The sequence below is a fragment of the Gracilinanus agilis genome, chromosome 3 (genome assembly GCF_016433145.1).
Source record: "Gracilinanus agilis isolate LMUSP501 chromosome 3, AgileGrace, whole genome shotgun sequence".
NCBI classification, from domain to species: domain Eukaryota; kingdom Metazoa; phylum Chordata; class Mammalia; order Didelphimorphia; family Didelphidae; genus Gracilinanus; species Gracilinanus agilis.
The window spans coordinates 505,595,181-505,612,099 of NC_058132.1; the positions used below are offsets into that span (position 1 = coordinate 505,595,181).

Genomic DNA, 16,919 nt, shown 5'->3' on the forward strand with positions numbered 1-16,919 from the left:
CAAATCTGGCTTTAGATACTTACTAGCGATGTGATTGACTCTGAGCAAGTCACTTAACATGGATTGCCTCAGTTTACTAATCTTAAAATGAACTGGAGAAGAAAATTGCAAACCAGTATCTCTGCTAAGAAAACCCCAAATGGGGTTGTGAAGAGTCAGTTATGACTGAAAGAATGACTCAACAGGGCATTTTTGTTCATGAAACGGTCTGTGCTATATTAACTGAAGACTTCTCCCAAGGGCAAGGGGCAAGATGTAAGGAAGAATTAGCTATGGTTTGTAAAATGCTTTGGAATATCTGGGTGAGTGGAAATAAATGTGCAAAAATTTTTTTTAAAATGACTCAACAACAATAATTTAATCTTTTTTTTTAAAGCTTACCTTCTGCGTTGGAATTAATATTTAGTATTGGTTCCAAGGCAGAAGAGTGGTGAGGGCTAGGCAATGAGGGTTAAGTGACTTGCTCAAGGTCACACAGCTAGGAAGTAGCTGAAGCCTTATTTGAACCCAGGACCTCCTGGCTCTCTATCCACTGAACTCTATCCACTTTCTATCCAATTTGCCCCAAGAACTTAGTCTTGATTCAGATAAGTTTAGGTGGGCTTTTTCCAAAAAAGTTTTACTAAGGGGAAGGTAAAACAAAGCACAACCCAAATCATAATTTATGAGTTACAGTATCAGGAAATCCTATTCTAAATATTATGGTCTAGCCCCAGATGGCTTAAAGGGATACCCCATTCTGAATTTACTTATTACATGCAACCCTCTTTGGCAAAATCAACAGACTCTTAAATTTGGCTCTACTTCCTGTCATGAAGATCAGGTCCTAGGCTAACATCTGGGTCTAGTCTCGCTCAAATGCCCATTTGTCTATTGCAGTTGATTGACTCGTTATTCTTCAGTCATTTAGTCATATCAGACTCTTCATGACTCAATAGATTACACTGTCCTTGAAGTTTTCTTGGCAGATACTAGAGAAATTTGCCATTTCCTTCTCCAGTGGACAAAGGCAAAAAGAGGGTAACTGACTTATCCAAGGCCACACAACTAGTGAGGGTATGAGGCTACAGTTGAACTCAGGTCTTCCTGTCTCCAGGTCCAGTGCTCTACTCAATTAAGCCACCCTCTTCTAAACTCTTTGCAATCTTGCTCCTGACCTCACTCAACTGCAACAGCTCCCTCTGAATTTACCAATATTTTCTTAATTTTCTCATGACAAAGGTCTTTTTTTTAAAACTCTTACCTTTCATCTTGGAATCAATATTGTATATTGGTTCTAAGGCAGAAGAGTGGTAAGGGCTAGGCAATGGGGGTCAAGTGACTGGCCCAGGATCACACAGCTAGGAAGTGTCTGAGGCCACATTTGAACCCAGGACCTCCAGTCTCTGAGCCTGGCTCTCAATCCACTGAGCCACCCAGATGCCCCCTACAATGGTCTTTTCTTCATCTTCCTCACATCCTTGATGTTCTCTGTAGAATTTTGACTCTGCTGACTGCTTACTCTTCCTGAATATTTTCTGGTTTTCATGCTACTGCTCTCTTGCTTCTCCTCTTAGTCGTCTGATCTCAGTCTCCTTTGCAGTATCTAGGTCCATTCCCACTAACTGCACGTGTGCCCCAAGGTTCTGTCCTATTCCCCATTCTATTTCTTCTTTGACTCTTTTCACTTGGTGACCTTATTTACTTCCATGGGTCCAGTTCTCATGTCTATGCAGATAACTCCCAGAATCATACAGCCATCCTGTAGGCTCTCTGTTGACACCCAGTCTTCCACCATGAGCCTCCTATTGGGTATTTTGAACTGCATGTCTGTTAGGTATCTCAAATTGAACACACCTAAAACAGAACTCATTGTTTTCTCTTCTAAAACCACCTCTCATAAGGCTCTCCAGATGTCTGTAAGAGTTCTACCATTTCTCCAATTACCCAATTTCTCAATCTTGGTGTTATCTTTGACTGTTCCCTTTCTCTCACCCCACATATCGAATCAGTCTTGTCATTTCTACCTTCCCAACATGCCTTGTACAAGTACCTTGTTTATTAACTGACTGACCATTATCAATCACTACAAGCCCTTGGATTCTGCTTTCACTCATGACCCTTCTCTGAAAGGTCCAAACATAAAATGACTTTCTATTCCTATTTTGGAATCTTCATGCCCTGTTGGGGCATCTCACTAAATTCTATTTTACAACCTGGGGCATACCTCAAGTTCTAGCTAATATATCAGGAGGTTTAGAACTCAAAGACTAATCATCCAGACCTTTCCCAAGTCAAGTTACCAGCTCCAACCACTTTTTTTTCCCAGTCTCTTTACTGACAGACTTAGGCTCCTCCATGGAGAATGTGTCCAGAATCTTATCAAAGCAATTTCATAACAATTATAAATACTTTGGACAATTTCCATCGGTGACAAGGGAAGAGACTCCTTTTCCATATTCTTGGGGGAGAAAGGTCAAGTACTGAAATACTTACAGGTACCTTCATTTTAAATTCATCTCTATTGAATTTGAAAGCAATGTCTGAGAGAGTCCGTTGTAAAAATCCCGTAGGACGTAGAACAAGGACAAGTTGTAGGTTCCCTGGGAAAGATGCCTGGAAGTAAAAAGAAGACATTTCTTATAAACAACATATGCTACTGCAGCTCTCGGGGGTGGTTAAAGTCCCAAGTATAATATAAAAAACACCAATTCAGAAAGATGATTAAGGATTTTCTGAGCAACTACTGGTACCTCTGCTCCCGTCCCCTACCAACTCAATTAGGACAACTTTGCGTCCATTGCTCAGCCAAGTCATTTTTTCAGCTGGGTCCAATTCTTTGTGACTGTATTTGGGGTTTTCTTGGCAATGATGCCACAATTCTTTGCCATTTTCTTCTCCAGCTCATTTTAGATATGAGGAAACTGAGACAAATGGGTTAAGTGACTTTTCCAGGGTCACACAGCTACTAAGTGTCTGAGGCTGGATTTGAACTCCAGAACAGGAGTCTTCCTGACTTTAGAATTGACACACTACCCACTGCACCACATAGCTGTGCCTTTGGTCTATGGTAGGTGCATTTGTTCACAGATAAGTAATGGAACTTAAGTTAGTACCTTGCTTTTGAGGCTTGGATCTATGATTCTTTCTCTATCCCATTCCTGAACTTTGTGGCTACGTGTTTTGTCTGAACATTAGTCTAAGCACAAGAGGCTAAAATGAACAGTTTGCTCCAGATTTTGGGAAATGAACATACAGTTATACTAAGTAAGTCCATGATGGCTTTCCTTTCTAAAGTTCTTGGATTATACAAGTCAATTATTGTGGGTGATTTGCTGATTTAGATGTTATTTAGAGCAAACCAATTTTAGTAGGCTAAGATGTTTACATGTTTGTATGGTTTTTAAAAAAATAAAAGCCCCTTATCTTCCATCTTAGAATCAATATTATTTATTGGTTCTGAGACCGAAGAACAGTAAGGACCAGGCAATGGGGGTTAAGTGACTTGCCCAAGATCACACAGGTAGGAAGTCTTAGTCAGAGGCCAGATTTGAAACCAGGACCTTCCTTCACTAGGTCTGGCTCTTAATTCACTGAGCTCCTTAGATGTTTACATGTTTAAAAAAAAGTTCTTCATGGCTCAATACAAAACAGGCAATTTGGGGTGTCACCTTTGTGCTTTTGTGATGAAAGAATGTTAATACATCAAGCCAGCTGTATTGTAAGCAGTATTACAGTAGTCTAGCAGAATACAATACTCAGGAAAAGTTTTTTTATAACACTATCCATTGAAATGTTGCAGTAGACATGAGGACCTTGTTGCTCACTCATGGATTCTCAAAGAGGTACCTTTATCAACTCCTTCTGTGACTGGTTCTCTATTAGAACATCCTATCCATTGAAATGCCATTTTATTTGGCTATAGGGACACAGCACAGAAATACAAAGCTACCTGCAGTCAGATACAAGTTCTCTTAGTAACAGCAGAGAGCAAGAGAATTCTAAGCCCCTAGAAGAGACCTCACAAGGCATCTATGCCAACCCCTACATAAAACATGAATCCTCTTTGACCACATCTCTGACAAGTGGTCATACAGCCTCCATTTGAGGGATGGAGAATTCCCTGCCTTCCTAAGTGGGCCTCTTCTACTTTTCAGACAGTTCTGTTTGGAAATTCTCTCATATGATGAACTGAAAACTGCTTCCCAGTAAATAGTATAACTTCACATCTACTGTTTTAAGGAAAACAAATTTAATCTCTCTTCCATGCCATAGCCCTTCAAATATTTGAACCCAGGATCTCCTGTCTCCAGGCCTGGCTCTCTATTCACTGAGTTATCTAGCTGCCCAAGACTTATTTTTTATTTTTTTGGCATGCCTAAATAATGGATAGTGTGCTAGGATTGAAGTCAGGAAGAATCATTTTCCTGAGTTCAAATTTGACTTCAGATACTTATTTGCTTCAGGCAAAACGCTTAACATTGCCTCAGTTCCTCATTTGTGTAATGAGCTGGAGAATGAAATGGCCAACCACTCTAGCATCTGTGCCAAGAAAACCCCAATTGGGGTCACAAAGAGTAGGACATGATGGAAGTGACTGAACACAGCAACAAATATCCATGGTTCTTTTAACTGATCTTCACGTGGTTGTTTAGAATACCTCCATCAGCCTAGTCACTCTGGATGTGATTTAATTCATAGATGTATCTGCTAAAAAGCAGCACCTCCCAGGGGACCCAGTTCTTTAAATAGGATTCATCTTGCTCAAAATTCAGAAGAATCTATCCTTTCCTTCATTGTAACACTAGATTTCTATGAAAGAACCAACGACTAAATTGGGTTTTTTGGAAGCCATGTCACACTGTTGAACCCATAGTCCTTTAAAACTTTATCATCTTTTTCTCATGAACTTACAGTCTAGCTACACCTTCTCAATCCTACAAAGCTTAGCTAGAATGATGAGGTGGAGGTCTTGGGAGGAGTGGTGGTGGTTGTAATGGTGAGACTGAAAATTCTATGCCCCTTGGGGTGCAAAAATGTCATTGTTTTACTGTGACCGAATGCTTTCTGGCTTTACTTGGGCCCATAAAAGCCAACAATCTGAGTTTCTGCAGGGAGAGCAAGGAAAACCTGAAATCCATTCCAGCTCATTATTCTGCTCTTTTGCTTCTGCTGCTGCCTCACTGAACAAGCCCAATCCCCAAGGCATTTACATGTTTGATGTAGCCAAAAGCAGGGTTAGTTGAAGGCATTCTTCTTATAGCAATGCTTCCTTCCCTGAAAGCTAACAAGAAAAGAAAAAGACTTTACTTCCCCAATTTCCTCCAAGAGAGTTAAGGAACAATGTGGAAATTATGAGTGAAATCAATTAATTGCCTGATTTGATTGCAACTTTAAATGTTGTAGAATGATGAAGTCTGTAGGGTTCAGTCTCAATCTACGAGTAAAAGAAAATACAACAACCTAGTTGGTAGATGACCTCATGGTATTAGGATCTGAAGTTTCCCTCACTGGACTCCTATACATCAGGGAAGCCTGTGTGGAAAATTCTGCTAATTAAAGCAAGGAAATATTTTTGGAGCTAAGAAGCACAGGGCACAAGGAAATAAACTTTAAAAAGAAGGATAATCAACTCCCTCCCCTGAAACTAGACAACAATTAAAATTTCCTTAATTTTATTTTGCACCAAAAATATTTCCTTTGGGGCAGCTAGGTGGCTCAGTGGATTGAGAGCCAGACCCAAATACAGGAGGTCCTGGGTTCTGACCTTAAACACTTCCTAGCTATGTGACCATGGGCAAGTCACTTGACTCCCATTTCCTAGCCCTTACTACTCTTCTGTCTCAGAACCAATATACAGTATTGATTCTAAGATGGAAGATGAGGGTTTTTAAAAATACATGTATATATATATGTATATATATTTCCTTCCATATATTTCTGGAGACTTACAATCATTCTAGACACATCAAAGCAAAAAATATCAAAGGCAACAGAAGACTCCTTTACTCAGACAACTCTTTATTATCTGTGGCAAAGGAGTCTAAGGGGAAAATGGAAAAATAATTCGTAGTTAATTACACATCTCACTTTAGCCAGAAGTTTCAACTACCTCTCCTCCAACCTGATCCATTTAGCATTCCCAGAACATGTTTTATTCATTCTTGCCTTTGCACCTTTGATCATGCTGTGCTTGTACTAGGAATGTCTTTTCTTTTCTATCTATCCATAAAACCCTTTGAGGATCACTTCAAGTCTTACATCTTCCCTGAAACTTCCCTGATTTCCCCAAGTTCTTCCTCCTTCACAAAGCCTTTATCAAATTTCCTGGCTGACAGTGATCTCTCCTTTCTCTAAAATCCACTTTACTGAATGTACCACTGGCTTGGCATTTAGACATATTCTGCTTTGTATTATTATTTAAATTTTTATGAAGCCCCTTATTTTCCAGTTACACAATAAGCTCATTGAATGCAGGAACCATCTTTCTTTTTTTCTTTTTAAATTTTTCCCATGGTTACATGATTCATGTTTTCTCTCTCCCCTCATTCCTCCCCCATCCTGGAGCTGATGAGCAATTCCACTAGATTATACAGTTATATATATTATCAATTGAACTTCCATTTTATTTACATATTATTCATTTTTGTAAAAGAGTAATCCTTTAAAACCAAAACTCTAAATCACATACCATATAAACAAGTGATAAATCACATGTTTTCTTCTGTATTTCTACTCCCACAGTTCTTTCTTTAAATATGAATAGCATTCTTTCTCATAAGTCCCTCAGAATTGTCCTGGATCATTGCATTGCTTTTAGTTGCAAAGTCAATCACATTTGATCATCTCACAATGTTAGTCACTGTGTACAATGTTCTCCTGGTTCTGCTTATTTCACAGTGCATCAGTTCATATAGGTCTTTCCAGTTCTTATAGAAATCCATCAATTCATCCTTCTTTATATCACAATAAGGACCATCTTTCATATGGTAATTTGTATTCTTTAGACAGAGTGACCTAGAGCAATACTGTAGCTTTAACTATTTCTCAAAAGTACATTTTTGATGAACTTGTTTGATTGGAGTTCCTATTAAATAGTAACTTGGTGTCAATGAACCCCAAGTAGGTTCCCAATTTACATACCTCAAAGTGTAGTTGTTTGTAAAAGCAGATATGACAACAAAAAAATCTAATTCACTTTCTGGGGTCAAACTTTATCCTGAAAGTATTAGGGAATAGATATGGTTATGCTTTTTGACAAGTCAAAAGTTATTTTATTCTCTTGTTACCTAAAAATCTGAGCTGAAGTTGAGTGAGTTGTATCAAATTACTCCTTCATTCAATTAATGATGAAGTCATGTAAATTATTTCTAAAAATGAGTCTAAAAGTAATACTAGCACAAAATGTAAAAATAGACTTGATACTTTTAACTCAGATATTAACATAGCAATCAGTATAAGTAAATGTGGATAAAGTATATGTGATAGAATAATCTTAGAATATCTTTGGACTGGCTACATTCACTGGTTTTTATCCATATTGTGCATGGAATCAGTAACTTTATGAGTTTTAAAATGTAGATCATTAAGTGAAACTTTAGTAAAAAACAAAAAACAAATACAAAAACAAAGAATGATAAAATTAACAGTAAAGAAAAAGGCTAAGAGTCATGTTTTAAGTCTGAATACTTGAGATATTTCTGGGTCACCTTTAATGAGTCAAGAGCAAACTTACACCTTTATTTGTGAAACTGGCACTGCTATTTGGGGAAGGGAATTGTTACTGATCTATTTTCTGAGATGACGCCAAATCATGTCTTCTGAATTCCCATAAATACAATTTTGGCACTCCGGATGATCATACTTCAAGGCTACTTAAGTGGTGGCAGTGATGCCATATTTCAAAATGTAAGCTTCCTGAGGGCAGGTTGAGCTTAGTCATTATTATTACTCCTTCTAAGAAGGGCTGACATCATTGATCCATGCTCAATGTTCCAAGTAGCTTACTTTGGCTAAAATTTTAAATAAAGGCAAGAGAAAAAGGTGGGGTATCAAATCAACAACTTTATTTTCTCTATATATGTTTTGATAAATTGGCCACCTAAATGGTTAGCAACATTATAAACAATTTCCTTGTCTTTCTATCCTCTACTTCAGTATTTTGCAAACCTTTTTTTTAATTTAGAAAATTCAACAGATTATCTGTGAGAGGAAGGCATTGTACTAGGTGCCGGGGAGACAAAAATATATAAAATATTCATTTTTCTCAAAGAGTTCATAATAAGGCAGAGGAGATGGCAGAGAATAAATATACATTATAATGCAAGATGAGATAAAAGTGATATGGTGCTAAGATATTTTAGAGGGAAGAAAAATCTGCTTTTCACTAATGGTGGAGAGGTAGGAGGATGGGCAGGCCATCAGGGAAGGCTTCATTAAGGAGAGATGTAAAGGAGAGGAGTGAGAAATAAGCCTGGAAAGGCAAGATGTAGACAGAATGCCTAAGGCTATGAATACCAGGTTAGAAAGGTTAGAATTCATTTGGCAGAAAATGGGAAATCATTGAAGGTTAAGCAGAGAAACATTGTAATCAGAATTGTGTATTAATAAATCTACTCTGGCAGTGGCATATAAGATATAGTGAAGAAACTGGAGTTGAGGAGGTTATTGCAGGAAGATATTATAATAGTTTACATGAGGTGGCAAAAGGAATGGAAGGGAGAGGAAAGATGACAGACCCTGGAGGTATAAACAACTGTATTTATTGGTAACTGGGTGATGATAAGGAAAGAGTTAAAGAGGACCCTGAGATTTGAAGCCTGGATTAAAGGAGGATGTTAGTTTTAGAAAGAGAAAGAGCAACGTTAGGGAGAGGGTCAGATTTCAGGGAAAGATGATGACTTTGGTTTTAGCTTTGTTCAGTTTGACATAATGGTGTGACATCAAATAAAATGCAGAGCAGGTGGCTGGAAATACAGGAATGGTGATGAAGATAATTTGGAGGTTGTCCAAATAAGGGTGAAAATTAAAGCCATGAGAGTAAAGGGTTAATGAAGAACTTTTGTGCCTACCACAAGCATCAACCTCACTCTAGAGGAGGAAGAAGATATGAAAACCATCCCACACAGGGAGGCAGAGACCCTTAGGCAAAAAGATTTGCAAATGAAGACTATTTGAGAGAATACTGTTCTCAATAATCAGAGCTCCAGAAAATCATAAACCTTTTCATATTTATTAGTAAGAGAAGAATTCTTACCCAATGAGGAACAGAGACAATTATAAAAGATAAAATTGATCATTTCTATTACATAAAATTGAGAAGCTTTTTCATATAAAGAAATAATGATCTAGGATAAAAATGGAAATAGTCAACTGGAGAAAATCTTTGTATCAAATTTCCCTAAGGGGATATCTAAGGTACAACTATAACTACGAAAATATAGAAGACCAAAAGTCATTCTCCAATAGATAAGTGGTAAAAGATACGAACTGATAATTCTCAAAAAATGAATCAAAAACAAGTAACAATCATAAGAAAGAATATTCTAAATCACTCATAATCCAAGAAATGTAAATCAAAATAACTCTGAAGATTCATCTTATGCCCATCAAATTGGCTCAGATGACAAAAGATGGGAAGTCACTGTTAGAGGGATAGTGGAAAGATGGCCATATTAATACACTGTTACTGGAGCTCTGAATTGGTATAAATATTCTGGAAAACAATTTGGAATTATGCAAATAAAGTGACAAAAATGGCCATATCCTTTTGTTCATAGATTTTCCTAATAGGCACGTAGACACACAAGGAGGCCATTTGCAATAAGAAACTCTTCATATACTACAAAACATTTATAGAAGTATTTTTTACCATAGCAAAGAACAAAGAAGATATCCATCAATTACAGAGTAGCTAAATAAATTGTGCCGAATTAATATCATGGAATGTTATTACTATGCTGTAAGAAACAACAAACATGATGAATAAATAGAGAAGTATGTAACTGATATGAAGTGAAGTAAGCAGAGTCCAGCAAATAATATAGACATAACAATATGAGGGAATTGAAGGAATTAGAACAGCAAGTTAATTGTGGGAATTGAATGAACCACAGTGATCCCATTTCGTGACTCAGTTATGAAGGTAGCTCAGTTTTCTTTCTTTTCAATCATGTGTCTAGTCCAATTTCTGATTTATGAGACAACTTTATTCAGCTGTGGAGATTTGGAGAAAGCCTTATTGCATTGTTTGAACCTAGTCCTGCATTATTGTAAAACTGGCTCATCTCTACTTGCTGCATAGAGACCCTTAATTAAGAACATAGGTTGTGCTGACCAGAAACTCTGTCAGATCTAAAAATCTTATGCAAGGAGTTTTCTTACAATTATACATCTGAGGAGATCCATATGTATTATCTGAAAACAGGCACCATATTGATCAACTAATTATTGTTTCCATGCTCCTTTAATTGATTACAGTCAAGAGGAGTGGGAGGTGGGGAGTGGAATACCTCTTTTTCTGAATTCAGGATATTTTATTATTTATTCTCCCTATCTCAGCTTGGGAAATCCATATCTTTCCTCTAATTAGAAATCAGATTATCTAAAATGATATTGTTTTCTTTTTAATTAATTGGCCTTAGTTGATTGCTTTCAATGCCCCCCCCCTCCCGTATTCAGGGTCCAATCCCAAGATGAGGAAGGGGCCTGGTCCCAGTTTGTTGAGTAATTGTCATGCATTGTTTAATAAATCAATATGGTCAGAAGATCAGACTTTCATTTCCTGTCATTTTCATCTTTCATGAACCACAAATATAAATGGAAAGAACACCCACAATAATAAAAAATGAAGGTTGTAAGACTATAAAGAATCATCTTGGCACCCAAGAAGAGATATGAGAAGATGACTATAGATGTTTTGGGGGAGGGTCCTACAGAGGTGAAACATTGCATATAATATCAGGTTTGCTAAAAAAATTTTTTTATTTATTTCAAAGAAATTATTATAAGAGAAGACTCTCTGGGAGGAGGGGGAAGGAGGGATACAAGGGGAAATGAAAAAACAAAATATATTAATAAAAATCTATTATTTTTTAAAAAGCATAATTTCCCTTAAGGGTAGAGAATATCTTGCATTTTATTTTTGTATCCTCAGAGTTTATCACAGTGCCTAGCAAATAGTAAGTGCTTAGTAAATGCTTTTTCCTTTACTTAAAAAAACAAAAACAAAAATAGAGATAGAACTACGTTGGGGTAGTGAGGATTTAGCCCAGAGGGCCATTATTTAGAAAATACTAATAACACTTGCATTCCTTTTGCAGCATAGACCTATTGAATTTAGCATCCAGTTAGCAAGAATAATTCCTGCTTTGGCTGCTTCTCAGCTGAGCTCTCCTCTCTTCTGGTATTCTTCCACCCTCTCTGTAGCCACTTCATGGTACATTCCCCATATTTCAACTGCTGAAGCCACAAAAGTAGTTAGGGCTCAACTGATAAGTATATAGTAGAGAAGTGTATTTGAGGAGGACAATTCTAATAACATTTCAGTCCTTCTTATGTTTTGCTTTGTCTAGGTACTAGTAAGATCAATGTAACACATTTTCTAACTAGAGAAACCTCATTTATATTATTTGTTTTTGAGCAGAAGTTATAGTAAGGTCCCTTCCAAGTTTGAAATGATTACATATGCCTTCTTGTTTGTAAACACAAATTTAGTAGGAGGAAGGGGAGCCTATAATGTCTCTTGAGGGCAGAGATGATTTTCTCTTTTGTTTTTGTATTCTTATCATGAAGAGAAAAAGTATCTAACAAATATGCTAAATGAAAGTTGCTAATGTGAGTATAAACTAGAGATAAAAGGAAAAGAATGGAATTGAATTGAGACAGATTATCCTTACAAACATAGAATATATTTATTTTAGGAGAGCAATTTCATACCACTATTTAAGGTCAAACTACTCTTATACAGCTTTATAAAATCCAACAAAGATTCTTGGAGACACTGGGGTTGGCAAAATCATTTTAAAAAATCCACTTATAGCTCAAGAGACCGTCCGTGTCGAAGTGCAATGAATTTCAAGAAAAAGGGATCTAGGTTCAAATAACACTTATTATTTCTATGATTTTGAATAAACTTTAAAACCCAAGTATCAGTTTTCCCTTCTATAAAATGAGGGTAGTCTAGAATAGGGATTCTTTATCGTTTTTGTGCCATTTGACTATCTGGTGAATCCTAGGGATCCCTTATCAGAATCATTTTTTTTAATGTATAAAATAAAATATACAGATAATAAAGGAAGCCAATAACATTGAAATACAGTTATCAAAATATATTTTTATGTTCATGGAGCACAGTTTAAGAACTCCTGGAAATGGTTATTAAGATCCCTCCAGCTCTACTATCATAAACATACGGTCAAACTTTCCATATTCCTAATATGAAAAGTAACCAAATAGATATCTACATATATGTGCAATATATGCATATATGTATATCCAGCAGTAAGTCATTTCTACAGCTATACTTTGGTATCTTCCTGTTTGGTCAACTACTGTAATGGGCTAAAGGGTGGAGTTGCTAAAATCAAAGCTTTCAATAAAGGTGAGAACTTAACTGATGTTTTCATACATTTCATATGCTTATTTATTTTAAAGTCTGGATATATGAGTATCCTCTATAAAGTCCTATCCTGATGGTCCATCATAGCATGTTGGTAACACTTATACTGGAAAGGCTTCAAAAAACAAGACTAAGCCTATTTTCTGAGAACCATTCTAGCAAAGAATAGAGAATATGTTCTCCAATAGGCTGGCCACAGGGGCATGAATTCTTAAGTCATGGAAACCTATGAAGCAAAGACAAATACAAAATTAACTTCAATCATTTGTGGCTCCCTTCTACTTCTACAGAAATGAAGGCAGAAAAGAAGGCAATGGTTTTGGACCATCTAGAAACTTTAAAATAGCAATAGGTACTCTTGAATGTGAGAATCTTATCCGATGACCAATGAATGGACATACTTTTGGAGGAACTGAATCATATCATTTTTGGCATTCCTATTATAAATAAAACAATGTGGTGGGAATTATAGCTAAATGGATCACTCTAAGGGTTTCCTCAGAAAGGAAAATAAAGGAATTGATGGAAGACATTTTATTTTATATCCAAAGGCAATAAAAAACACTATTTCATAGAATTTTTAGTCATTTTGTATTGCAGTGCTCATGAGAAATATTTGGGAAAAAAGCCACCACTTTTATCTGAAACATTTATTTGAAGTACTGGTCAATCCCATATTCAATAAACTCCAGTGGATCCATGATATCTTGAGGATCAAAAACAAAATCCTCTGGCATTCAAAGCCCTTCATAAGCAGCCGCCTCCTAGCTTTCTATTCTTCTTATACTTTGTGCCCCTATGATTTAATGATATTGGCTTTCTTGCATTGAGAACACCTCAAAAAAGACAGCCAATCTTTCTCTGATTGTCCCTCATCCCTGGAATGCCCTCCTTTTTTGTCTCTGTTTTCTAGTTCCCCAGCATTCCTTCAAGATCCAACTAAAATGCCACCAATCCATAGGAAGCATTTCTTAATTTTAGTGCCTTCTCTTTGTTGACAGTTTTCCTGTCTATGTATATCCTGTCTATATCTCATTTGTACACATTTGCTTGCTTATTTTCTTCTCCGTTAAACTGCAAGTTCCTTGAGGGTAGGGATTATCTTTTACCTTTCTATCCCCAGTGCTAGACAGTGCTTGATGCAGTTAGTTGCCCAATGAAGTGTTACCAAATGACTAAAATAAAACCACCATGAAAATGCAGCTCATGCACCAACAGCTATTGCAGAGAATAAAGAAGAATGGAAATCCTATGAAGATTTTTGATAAGGTATCCAAGTTAAATCAACATTTACACTTTAACTCAGTGACTTCACTGCACAGATAGAAATAGGTAAAGACAGCAAGGAATATTAGGAAACATGGCCCAGGAAAAAGAAATGAAAGGGGCTATCTGACTTTACTAACTCTAAATTCTTGCCCCCAAAGCCTCTTACTGGTCTGTTCAATGTCAAGATCATAAGAACCAAAACACCCCAAATAAACCAAGTATCCCAAAATAGAAGGTTGTGTTATTAACTCAGTCCATAGCACTAAAAATAGCTCTAAAATTAGAGCACATTATATAAGTGTTGAATTTCACTGTAGTTGCCAAAGATATTTAGTGATAAACTTAAGTATATTTATTCCCAACTCTTTTTTTTTTCTCAACAATGTTTTAGGTTTCGGATGTGGATTTTCTAAGCAAGAAATTAAAAGAGTGCCCTTTCAGAAATCCCCCATGGCTAAGAACTGCTTTTTTGTGGCTGTAAAGATGCTGAATTTGACCTGGGAAATGGGAGTTTTTCAAAGATTCTCTGATGAATGTAAACATCCTTCCTCTTCCCTGGATATCCTAATCTGTTTCTATCCCAAATTACAGACTTTTCTAGGTGATTATAGCATATACTAAACTCTTGCCATGACCAATTTTTTGTGGAGAGTGGATACTATTCATGATAATGTACTTCTACTGCATTACTGACACACCAATTAAGGAGCCCTGAAATTTTATCTAGGCTTCTTTGTCATTGTGAACATTTAATTCATGGACAATTCTGCTATGGTAAGTAGAAGACATAGTCATTAACATAAGTTTACAATCTAGTTGGAAATACTTAATAAAATTTTTATTTTAGAAAAGAAAAACTTTCCTTCCTGGCTGTGTTTCTAATTCTCTCCAGACTATACCACCATGACTCAGCTGCCTTTTTACCCTGGAACATCCTGCCTTAGAGACTATATCATCAACAAGGCTACAAAGTGATACTTTTTTTTGTGATATGTAGCAACTTTCTACAAGTTTATTAAAAGTTGCTCCCTGGTCATCTTCATTCCATTCTTCCCTATCCCCAAATTCACCTCAAGCCTCCCACTCTGCAACCTGGATTCTTAATTAGCAATAGTTCTCCCTGTCTCACCCAAGTTATTCTCTGACCATCTTTATCCCATCTTGCCCTTTCTGCTTGGACTCCATCCTTTGCTGCCTCCTTTCTAACTCTTGTTCTTGGAACAGTAACCAAACTTTTCATTACTCTATTAACTATACTATTCCTGGAAAAGATGAATCATTCACAAGTAGCATGGTTTCATAAAAACCTGAGAAGACTTCTATAAACTGATGCAGGGTGAAATGAGGAGAATCAGAAGAACCTTTTATTCAGTAACAGCAATACTGTAAGATGGTCAACTGTGAAAGACTTAGCTAATCTGATCAAGGCAATGGATCTAGGACAATTCCAAAGGACCAAGGATGAAAAAATGCATCAACTCCAGGTGATGAACTCTAAGTGCAGACTGAAGCATACTTCCCCCCCTTTATATTCCTTGTTGGTTTTTTACCATGTTTTCTTTTGCAATATGGTTAATATGGAATATGTTTTTCATGACCACATATAAAACTGATAATATTGCTTGCCTTCTCATGGGGAGGTAGAAGGGTACAAAAGAGGGAGATAATTTGAAACTCAAATTTTTAAAAAAGAATGTTAAAAAATTCACATGTAATGGGGTAATATTTAACAAAATAAATAAAATTATATTATAAAAAATAAAAATATATAACATGCCCTCAAAAGTTAAGTTATTCAAGTCATTGCTCTGTGGTTTCTTTCATTATTCGCATCAGTTCCTAGACTAAAACATCCATCCTTGGCCATCTTTCTTCTATATGTGTTGTCTTCCCCCAATTAGAATGTAAGCTTCTTGAAGGCATGGACTGTCTCACATTTTGTATTCATACTTGTAGCACTTAATACTCTGCCAAGCACATAGTAATCATTTAATAATAAATATTTTGTTTTTCCTATCCTTTATTCATAGTAAATTAAATAGAAATCTACATTTGGTAATCCATATTAAGTGAATGGATAAATGAAAAATTATTCAAGCTTAACTATATGGCAAATACATATAGCAAGTATTAGCTCTAGGTATACAACTATAAAGCAAATACAGTACAAGCAATTAAGTGGCTTAGAGAGAAAGAGGTGTGTGACTGGAGTTAGGAAGTTCAAGTTCAGCCTCAGATATTTCTGTGTGTTCTTGGGCAAGTCATTTAACCTCTGTTTGTCTCAATTTCCTCAACTGTAAAATAGGGATGATAATATCTACCTCCCAGAGTTGTTGTGAGGATCGAGTTACATAATAATTATAAAGTGTTTATACTACAGTGTCTGGTACATAGTAAATGCTATATAAATGTTCATTATAACCATCATCATTATTCTTAAGGAATTTAAACTCTAATCAAGAGAATCTTAACCTGAGGCCAAATGAACTTATTTTTTAAAAGTAGTTTTATAACTGTATTTCAATATAATGTTTCCTTTACAGTCATATATATATATTTTAATTAAATATATTATAAGATATATATATATTTATATATATGTATATATATAAATTTGAGTGTGAAAGGGGATCATAATAAAAACATGTTAAGAACTCCTGCTGGACTAGGTAGTGAGGATACCCATTCTAATGAAAACACATATTGTTGAAGAGTGATGTAATATGTCTCACATTCTGGGATGCTCAGAAATAAAAGAAAGTAGGAATGTGGAAATAAAAGAGCTGGTAACTGATCTGAACTGCCAAAGGTAGGTTAGATTACACTTAAGAAACTGTAAAACAGCTTTAGATTTTTGCCTTTTACCCTATAATATTAATTTATTCAATTAACATTTCACATGGTATTATGACAAGGTCCTGGGGATAACTGGGGATACCTTACACTTTCTCCTTTTCTTCAGAACTTAAAAGGGGATATATGTAGATAAACAATTAGGATGCGAAGGAGAATAATATCAATTCAAAAGAGATGCCTATTTAGGTAAAGTGAT

At 36.0% G+C, this 16,919-nt stretch overlaps 1 protein-coding gene across 4 annotated transcripts in view; it reads right to left on the reverse strand.

Annotated features, from left to right (window-relative positions):
* Positions 1–16,919, reverse strand: part of MCF2L (MCF.2 cell line derived transforming sequence like) — a 285,276-nt gene that overhangs the window by 53,144 nt on the left and 215,213 nt on the right. For all 4 annotated transcript variants that reach the window (XM_044670522.1, XM_044670521.1, XM_044670520.1 and 1 more), the window contains exon 5: positions 2,476–2,595. In XM_044670522.1, the coding sequence (XP_044526457.1) occupies positions 2,476–2,595 (120 nt within the window). The remainder of the gene's footprint in view (positions 1–2,475; positions 2,596–16,919) is intronic.